The 10392-nt window shown below is 38.2% G+C and overlaps 1 protein-coding gene across 2 annotated transcripts in view; it reads left to right on the plus strand.

Moving 5' to 3' along the window:
• The window catches only part of Ap3b1 (adaptor related protein complex 3 subunit beta 1), a gene marked incomplete at its 3' end in the record, with an annotated part of 255901 nt that overhangs the window by 21724 nt on the left and 223785 nt on the right, over nt 1-10392 (plus strand). Inside the window, 1 exon segment of one of the 2 annotated variants that reach the window (XM_008855981.3) lies at nt 8991-9066. Coding sequence (XP_008854203.1) covers nt 8991-9066 — 76 coding nt within the window. 2 annotated transcript variants of the gene reach the window in all.

Here is a 10392-nt window from a genome sequence, read left to right on the forward strand (position 1 = left end):
GCAGAATAATCTTAAGAGTATTCATGGGATTCTGCAATGGATTTTTAGATCAAGAGATATGTTTATATATACAAAAGAAGAATATTTACATATACAGAAAAGTGGTTATTTATTGTCCTGTGTTTGAGAAGTTTTAATAAAAGTATAAGGGGAAAAAACGTTATCAAGGGCTGAAGAAGTTTCTAATAACATTATATACTGTTTTATAAACAATATAGAAGAGAAAATTTGACCCGTACTTGGATAATTTATGATTCCTTCTGTGTTGATAAATGGATGACTAGAGTTAAAGTTGCTAGCAATTATAGCTGGAGTTTGTTTTCACTCATTTTGTATTTAGTAAGTGAACCTAAAGCTATGCAAGGTTTGGAGGCTCCAGAGGAAGTACAGGGTGGAACCAGACTGAAAGCATTACTAAGCCTTGACATCACCCCCGGGGGCAGCACTAGAATAAGATATCTTCTCTGATAGTTCATTTTCTTTCTGTATCCACTTGCATTTGCCCTGTGCCACTTGGAGTAGTAGAGTCATTCTGTTACGAGTTTCTCAAAGCCCAGGTTTGAGAATTTTCTGACAGAGCTTGGAAAATGTACTGCCTTCCCCTCTTTGCTACCTCCTATTTGGGGACAGACCTCTGATTGGAAATCACTATTCCTTAGCACTTTAGCCACTCCATCAATTTTAGATTTGAGTTCTAGGTGTTGTTCTCGATAGTACACAACTCTTAGTTTTTGAGGGAAAAGATGGTAACTATGAATAGGGTGACTAGTTAATGATAATGTACTGTGTATTTTAAAAAAAAACAGGAAAATTAATTTTGAACATTTTCACCACAAAGAAAATATTTGAGGGGCTGACAAGATTGCTTACTGGGTAAAAGCATTTGTGGTGCAAGCCCAGTGACCTGAGTTCTATCCCTAGAACTCTCAGTGGAAGGAGATAACCCACTTCTGAAAGTTTTCTTCTGACCTCCACATGCATGCTGTAGGAACTAAGCCTGTGCCTGCACAGACACAGACACAGACATAGACACACACAAAGACACAAACAGATACATACACACAGACACACACAAAGACACACACACAGACACAGACACACACACACACAAAATATAGAGAATGTTCAAGGAGTTAGATATACTTATCCTGATTAGAGCAGTACAGTGTATCCATGTTTCAAAATATTATTCCATAAATATGTAAAATGTTTGTGTCAAAAATAAATAAGCTTGGTATGGTAGTACATACTGCCTGCAATACAAGCACTAGGGAGATAGTCAGGAAGATCTTGAGTTCCAGGGTAGTCTGGCCTGTGTAGTGAGACTGTCTCAAATAAGTAAAAATTATTCATACATTCATGATAGTAAGAACCTGGATGGGAACCACATATGCATTTATTATTGAATGGATGAGTAAGTGATGGCAGGTCTATATAATTTATATTAGAATGAAGAAGTTGCTGATAGATGCAATGGATCTATCATGAATGGATCACTTATGCTATGTGAAAGAGATAAATATCAAATACCAGCTTCTGCTGTGTGATCTGTTTGTATGCTGTTCTGGAAAAGACAAAATCAGAGTGATAGAAAGTTGGTCAGGGTATTAATGGTTGATCAGGAGTATGCAAGAGCCTGACAATGAAGGGTTGTGGACAGGCTTGGATGGAAATATACCATGGTTGATGGAGTGATAGCATGACTTTGTACATGTTACAAGCTCACCAAATTATATGCTTAGAGTTGACATATCTTGTCTTATGTAAGTCACACCTCAGTAAAACTGACAAGGTACTTATGTAATACTCTATTCTCAAATTGATGAAAAGCTTTTTTTTTCCTTTTAAAAACTTCAGTCTGTCATGGATGAATATTTCTATAAAATACAATAAAAATAAATTACTAGAAAAATAAAATGAAAAAAAGCATATAAAAATGTGAAATACCAGCCCTAATTTTTATTGGATTCAGTACACATAAAATTATACTGCCGAATTGCTCTTCCAAGTTTCTAAATGTATGTACAATGAATTTCTGACTGTATTCCTGGAACCTGATGACTGCTGATGGTTCTTAGACTAAACTTTCTCAGTCTGCTTTGAGTGACACTGATAAGGAACAGTGCTGCCTCATTTCCATTTTCCTCTTAACTTATATTGCTTTAAAAGGAATGGAAGAAAAAAAATTAGAAGGTTTTAATGAGCTGTGGACTTTAGATTTATGAAAAAGAGAGGCCATTTATACTCTATAGGAGCTCTGACACCCCCAAATTGTTATATATAACTGGTAGAATTTTGCTTTTGTGGTGTTTTTGTTAGTTTTCTCTGGTGCTAGAATAAGAGCGGGTGTCCTAGTCATTGTAAGATCTGATCGAACTTTTCAGCTATGTAGTCCCTGTACTTGAAACTTAAAACAGGCATATTTTGAACATGAAAGAAAAAGTTATACCATTTAACACCACAAGATGTCACTTATGTAAAATAAAGTTGGTTTCCTTCTAGAGAAAGCCAGAAAGCTGCAGGTTAATAGGTATGTGAAGAGCTAGAAGAGCCTAGAATGTTTGAAATGCTGCCAATTCAACATTATTTCAAAACAAATATCTTGATGTTTACTAAAGAATTTCTTAGTTTCTAAGATTTATGTAGCAATTCATGTTGATGGGTTGTTTTTGAATTCACATAATGAAGGAGGTAGACTCAAGATGACCAGAAGTGAGTGCGTTTGGAGAATAAACTTGGCGTCAGGGTGTCAGCACTTCCCAATCTTTACTTTTTTGATGGCATGCAAAGGGGAATTTGGGCAGAGATATGTAGTTACATCTGAATTTCCAGGAGGCCGTTCTTATAAGCATATAGGAAGTGGGGTTCAGCTTCAGGCTGACACAGGGCCTGGGCATTTTCTTTTCTCTGAACCTCTGCCTTGTTAGTTCTCTGCCAGGGTTAACACAAAAGGCATTTGTGTGTGCTGTTGAAGACTTATCTTTTCTATTAAACAGTAACAAAACTTTTGGCTTTAATATCAGGATACTGTTTTCTAGTTTTGGTTGGAGACAACAGGTCAGGACACACTGGATGACTGTGAGACTGAGTCAGCTTGGCCTTAAGAGGAACAAGCAAGGTTTCCATTAGGATACTAGTAAGACTGTGTGTGTGGTGGGGGGAGAGGTTGGTGTCCTAAAATTGATGTTTCATTCTTCTTCCTTGTTCATTTCTCTCTCCAGATAACACCGGGGAGGGGAATTCTGGATTATTTCTGGGCAAAAGAAAAGGGGAACACATAGGAGAAAATATTCTTCCTTTTTCTGGCATGTATGAGTGTGGTCAGTCTATTTGGTGCCTATCTAATCTGTAATGCAATTTTAAAAGTTTCTTTTAGGTTTTAGGATTTCCACTTATAGTAGTATACACAATCATGTAAAATGAGAAAAATAGGAAAAAATCAAAGAAAAAGAAAATATAGTTCCATTTTCCCCCTTCTCTATTGGCTTGCAGTTTGAAAGAACTTGGAAAGTTTAAGAGGGGATTCTAAATTTACCACACTGAGTATTTACAGTGTTTTAATATTTAATAGCTGTATATCTTCAGAGACAATTTTCTTTTTTTAAAGACTATTTGTGTGTTGGGGAGCATGTGCACTGTGCCTGCAGAGGTCAGAGGACAACTTTGGGAGTTGGTTTTCACTTTTCACCTTGTGGTGACAGGGTCTCTCTTGGTTTTGTTACTGTACTGGACTGACCTGCAAGCTTCTAGGTCATTCTTGTTCTGCCTCCCTTCTCGCCAAAGGAGTGCTGGGAGTACAGATGCTTGCCATCACTTCCAGCTTTTTATGTGGGCTCTGGAGAATAAACTCTGTCGTCAGGCTTGTACAACTAGCACCTTTACCCACTGAGCCATCTATTGTCCTGGAAGTTTGTATATATAGGTATTGCTACTGTTTTTATCTTTTCTGGTTGTACTTTTAATTAGGTGTCTTAATTACTGTAGCTATGGGGTTGGAGAGATGACTCAGTGGTCAAGAACACTGGCTGCTCTTATAGAAGACCTGGGTTCAGTTCCCAGCACCCATATGGCAGCTAACAACCATCCTAATTCCAGTTCCAGAGGATCTGATGCCGTCTTCTGACCTCTCCAGGCATTGTATGACATGGGTGCACATGCAGGCAATACACTCATGAGATAAAAAGAAAAATAATAAATGAAATATTTTTAGAAATTACTGTAGTTAAGTATTATTTTCTGTAAGTGGTTATCATTGTATTTAATTTTATAAGTTGTTTGGAAAGTAATTTTTTCATAATAAATTTCATTGCTTATATTCTTTTTGGAAAAAAAAATGTGCTTAGCTTTTCTTTCTTTTGTTTGGCCTCTTTTTTTGAGACAGGGTCTCCCTATACCGCAGGTGGCTGGAACGTGCCGTGGGGACTAGGCTGGTCTGGGTTTCACAGAGATCCACTTACCTCTGTCTCCTAGTGCTGGGATTAAAAGTGTGTGCCACCATACCTAGCTAATTTTTCTTCCTTTTTTGCTAAAATTTATTAGTTTGCCAAGGTGACTTAACAAAATTCTAGACCATGGGTGGCTTTACCAACAGAAACGTCTTTCCTCATAGTTCTGAAGGTGAAGGTGAAAGATCAAGGTGTCAGCAACTTTGTCTTCTGAGGGCTCCTCTGTCTGGCTTGTGGATGACCATCCTCTTGCTGTGTCCTGTACCTGTCATTCCTTGTCTGTACCTGTCTATGCCTCAGCTGTTCTTACAAAAATGTAGTCATAATTGGAAAAGGGCCAACTCACATATCTTCATTTTAACTTAATGACCTCTGAGAAGGCTCTATCTCTAAATGTCACATCTGAGGCACTGCAGTTTAGAATTTAAGTGTAAATTGGGAGTGGGGAGACATGGTGTAATCCTTGCACACTAATCAAGCATGCTCCTTCCTTCCTTCCCAGGGTCTTCGTGCAGCCCTAGCTGACCTGGAACTCACTACATAGACCAGGCTGGCCTTGAACTCACAAAGATCTGCCTGCCGCTGTCTCCTGAGTGCTGGGATTAAAGGCATGCATAACCACGCCTGGGTTGCTACTTGTTTCCTAACGATAATATTTTTCTTATTTATGGTTTTGGGAGTTGAGCCCAGGGCTGTGCACTTGCAAGGCAAATGCTCTACCACTGAACTTCATCTCTAGCCCTAATCATTTATTCTTATAGATGCTTATTGTAGGTATGAGGTGTGAATTTGTAGTGTTTTTTTTTTAAGAAGTTAAGGCCATGTATTTGAAGTTCAGAAGCTCTTCTGACCTGCATTTGAAGCTTTAACCATGAAGGAAGGTCTTGGTTTTCACTTGGTGGTTGAACATGTTGCATTAAGGAGCCATGTGGTATTTTTATTAAATATATTTCATATATTTTTGTTTCATTTTCATATACATTTTTTCAAATATATTTCACAGTTTGTTGTAGAAACTGAAAGATTGCAACTCATAAACTAGTAATGATGCAAGTAGTTAACTGTAATTTACATTTCTCTGAGCTATTTCTTGACAGCTTCTACATTAACTTGAGAAGCTTTTTTTCTTTTGATGAATTAAAATAGGATTCTGTGATTTAAATTCCTGAATAAACATGGATTTGCATTCTAATTTTGAAGTCCGAAAAATGATGGCCTATCATGCACTTCTCAAATATAGACATAATTTCCTATCATCTTAGATCTAAATGTCTTATTCATACATGTAAATGAGAGACAATAAACTTCTTTTATTGATCTTATGTAGTTGTAGTTGTATTTTGCGTATAACAAACTATCCACTTAAATATTAAAATTAGAAAAGTTTGACTGTTGTATGTGCCTGTGAAGTTACCACCACAGGGAGGAAAATGCAACAAAAACTTTTTAAAGATTTATCATTATTATTTTTTGTTTGTTTTGGAGATGGGTCTCACTATGTAGCCGTACCTGACCTGGAACTCAATCTATAGAGCAGGATGGCCTTGAATTCACAGAGATCCTCTTGTCTCTGCCTCCTGAGTGCTGGGAGTTAAGGCATGCACCACCATTCCCAGGTTCAAACTATTATTATTATTATTGCTATTGTTATTGTTATTGTTATTTTTGGTCTTTTTGAGACAGGGTCTCCCTGTAGCCCCAGCTGGCTTGGAACTCACTGTGTAGATCAGGCTGGCCTTGAACTTACAGAGATCTGCCTGCCTCTGCCTCCCAAGTGCTGGGATTAAAGGCATGTACCACCACACCCAGCCTGCTTTTATTATTTTTAATTATGTATATGTGCATGGGTATGTGCATGTGATTGCAAGCACCCATGGAGATCAGAGACATGGCAGTTGTGAGCTGCCTGATAATGGGTGCTGGGAGGCAAACTTGGGTCCTGTATATGAGCCAGTATGTGTTCTTAATCAGTGAGCCACCTCTTTAGCCCCCATAAAAACTTTTTTATGCTCTCATCTTCCTTCCATGGACCCTAGTTAACCATATATTTGCTTTCTTCACTACAGGTGAGTTGAATGTTGTATGAATGTTGTCTGAATTAAGCCCTGTCTTGCCCTCTTGAGTCTGGCTTCTCTCACTTAGTATGATTCTGAGAGTTCATTTAGCCTGTTGCCCATATCAGTAGTTCTTTATCATTGCTAAGTAATATTTGCATGTGTGGCTTAATCACATTTTGTTGACGGTCATTTAGGTTTTTGCAAGTTGTTTATTATTGTGAAATTACTATTACTAGATTTACTACAAATTTTTGTATGTTATTCTGGTTTGTTTCTTCATTGCTATGACAAAATACTCTGACCACTACCAACTTGGGGAGGAAAGAGTTTATTTGTCTTACATCTCCTGGGTCACAGTTCATCAGGGAGCCCAAGGTAGGAACTCAGTGCAGGAACCTGGAGGCAGGAGCTGGAGCACAGGCCATGGAGGAACACTGCTTACTGGCTTGCTCTCCTGGCCCCCCGCTCAGCCTGCTTTCTTATGCAACACAGGCCCACCTGCCCATGGGTGGCACCACCCACAGTGGGCTGGGCCCTCCCACATTACTCATCAAGAAGATGCCCCTCAGGCCAGTCCAATAGAGGCAATTCCCCAATTGAGGCTCCCTCAACCCAGGTGTGTCAAGTTGACACTAAAACTATCCAGCACAGTCATTGTGTAAATATGTGTTTTTATTTCCCCTTGAAAGGGAATGACTGAGTGACATGGCAAGTTCTGTTTAAATTTATAAGAACCCCCCATTTTTTTTAAAGCGGTTGTACTATTTTATATTTCCATCAGCAGTGTGAAAGGATTCTGGTTGCTTTCTGTATTTATTAACATTTATTATCATAAGTCTTTAAAATTTTACCTGTTTATGGATGTGTAATGGTATTCTCATATAGTATTTATTTCTCTTATAAGTAATAGTTATTTTCATATGTTTATTGACTTTCCTACCTTTTCTATACAATTTGTGCTTGACTCTCCTTTTTTAAATTTATTTGTCAGCCAAGTTGCACTTAAGGTGTAGCTGCTCTTGAAGAGACCCAGGTTCAGGTCCTAGCACCCATATGGTGGCTAACTACCATCCATAACTCCAATTCCAGGAGATATAGTCCCCTTTTCTTGTCTCTACAGGTATTGTGTGCATGTGATGCACTTATGTGCAGACAAAACACTGTGCACATAAAATTAAAGAAAATATTCTACCATATGTAAGAAAAAATGATTAGGGATTATGAATTATGAATGTCCTTTATTGGAATAAGACTGGATTTCTGAACTTATGAAGAGAGGATTCACTCAGAAGAATAGAATGCTGATCATGACCAAAAAAAAAAAAAATCCAAAAAAACAAAAGACAATGAAAGCAAAGTAACAAAAACATGGGGAACATCCTTCATTTTCTCTTTTTTGAGCCTTTCTGAGTAAAGGCACTGAAGGCCTTTGTTCTAGACTTTTTCTTTTTAAAATTTTTTGATTTATTTATTTACTTTTTAATTTTATGTGAATGAGTGTTATACCTGCATATATGTAAGTGCACCCATGTCCTACAGTGTCCATAGAGGACAAAAGAGGGGGTCAGATTTCTTGGAACTGGAGTTATGGCTGGTTGTTAGCTGCCATGTGGGTGCTGGGAACTGAACCTGGGTCCTCTGCATGAACAGCCAGTGCTCTTAACCTCTGAGCCAACTCTCCAGCCCCTAGACTATCTTTTAAGGCTGTTTTATGTATCAGGGAGTCTTGTGAAAGGGCCTGATGTGCCCCTCCTAGGTGAAATGGCTGCACATGGTAGCACTGTCTGCTTGGGTCAGCTGAGCCTGCAATCATACACTTCCAGGTGCCCAGCTGGATGCTCACTACTGTGTCCCAAGGAACTTCTAGGTCATTCTTGACTCTGTCCTGTGTTTTCATTTTTATAGCTAACTGCCTGGATTCATACCCCAGGCTCTTATTTAGATGTTAAAGAACCTTTATTCTCAGAATGAAGGGAGTGTCACTGGGCTTCCCACTGTAGTCACTAGGGGTAGGAAATGGGGTGATGTGAGTGATGCAGGTTTAATCAGTGCTCTTATATGACACGTTCTGAAAAAAAGTCTTAGGTTTTTTGGTTTGTTTTCATATGGAGATATTTTAGAACTGATTCAGAAAACTAACTTCCTTCCTTCCTTCCTTCCTTCCTTCCTTCCTTCCTTCCTTCCTTCCATCCATCCATCCATCCATCCATTTGGGATGACAGAATCTGTATGCCATGTTCTTGTTGACATTTCAATTTCAATAGTAAATGTGAAACTGAAGGGCAGTTCTTACCCTTGTGTCATTGGTGGGCTTTCTAATAGCACACCACATGGACATAGTAGGATTAAAGATGTAAGTCATCAATTTTGAGTGTAGTTACTTAACATTGCCCATCATATTGTTTTCAGTTCTCATAAAAATGATGTATTTGTATGCCTGTCCTATATAAAAGTCAAAAGTATGGAATTTTTCTTCTCTTTTGTAAAGGAATGAAGATCTGAAGCAGATGCTAGAGAGCAGCAAAGATTCTGCTAAACTAGATGCTATGAAACGGATTGTTGGGGTAGGTAAAATAGTAAATTATTTTGATTTTCAGAAGATGGATATGCTGTGATTATATTAACTACATATGTTAAATAACAAGTAAACAACATCTAATTGTTCTTTATTATTAATTTAAAATACCTGTTTAAGCCCAGTGTGGTGGTGCACGCCTGTAGTCTCAGCACTTGGGAGGCAGAGGCAGGCAGATCTCTGAGTTAGAGGCCAGCCTGGTCTACATAGTGAGTTCCAGGCCAGTTGAGGCTACAGGGAGACCCTGTTTCAAAAAGACCAAAAAAACAAAAAAACCTGTTTAAAAATGTTAAGGAAGTATTAAAGTATCAAAAATCAAGAGACATGTGTTCTAGTTTCATCTCTTCCTTTTAACTTTCCCATCTCTAATGTCAAGATGTTTCTTCTGTGAGGTAGAGAATTGTTTTAAAAACAAAATAAGATGATAAATGCCCAGCATGGTGGCGCATGCCTTTAATCCCGGCAGAAGCAGAGGCAGACTGATCTCTGTAAGATCAAGTCCAGCCTGGTTCACATAGTGTCTTCTAGGTGGGCTGGACTAGAAAGACCTTGTTCAAAACAAAAAACAAAAACCAAAAAACCCTAGAAAAATAAGATGATAATAACCCTATTTTGGCCTTATTCAAATAAGGATATTTAAGTATTTTGGTTTTTGATTTTATGACCTCAAAAGTTTTAAGCACACTTCTGTTTTTCAAACCCCATTAGTACTTATACTTTATTCAGTTTAATACTCTGACATTAATAACTATTATTTAGAGGTAAGAACATTTACCAGATTTCAGTTATAATGCTGTATTAGTCACTTTTCTGTTGCTGTGATAAAACACTGACCCAAGCAATTTATAGAAGGAAGAGTTTATTTGAGCTTACGGTTCAAGGGGAATTACAGTCCATCATGGCAGGGAGGCATGGTTGCTGGAGGTGGCTGGAGCAGGAGCAACAGAAGCTAAGCTCTCACATCATGCAGCCACAGGAATCAAGAGAGCAACTGGAGATCCGACAAGGCTTAAGCACTCTCTAAGCCCACCCCTGGTGACATGCTTCTTCCAGGATAGCCACACCTTTTAAGATCTCCCAAAACAGCACCACCATCTGGGACAAAATGTCCAAATACTTGGAGCCTAGGGGGAACATTTTCATTCAAACCATCACATTCCACTCCCCCAGCCCTCATAGGCTCATGACCATATAAAATGCAAAATGCATTTAGTCCAACTTTAAAAGTCCCCATAGTCATTATCAGTCTCAATACTATTCAAAAGTCTACAGTCCAAAGTCTTTTCTGAGACTCAGGTCAATATATATATATATA

Source organism: Nannospalax galili, unplaced genomic scaffold, assembly GCF_000622305.1.
Source record: "Nannospalax galili isolate Female #2095 unplaced genomic scaffold, S.galili_v1.0 scaffold907, whole genome shotgun sequence".
Taxonomy (NCBI): Eukaryota; Metazoa; Chordata; class Mammalia; order Rodentia; family Spalacidae; genus Nannospalax; species Nannospalax galili.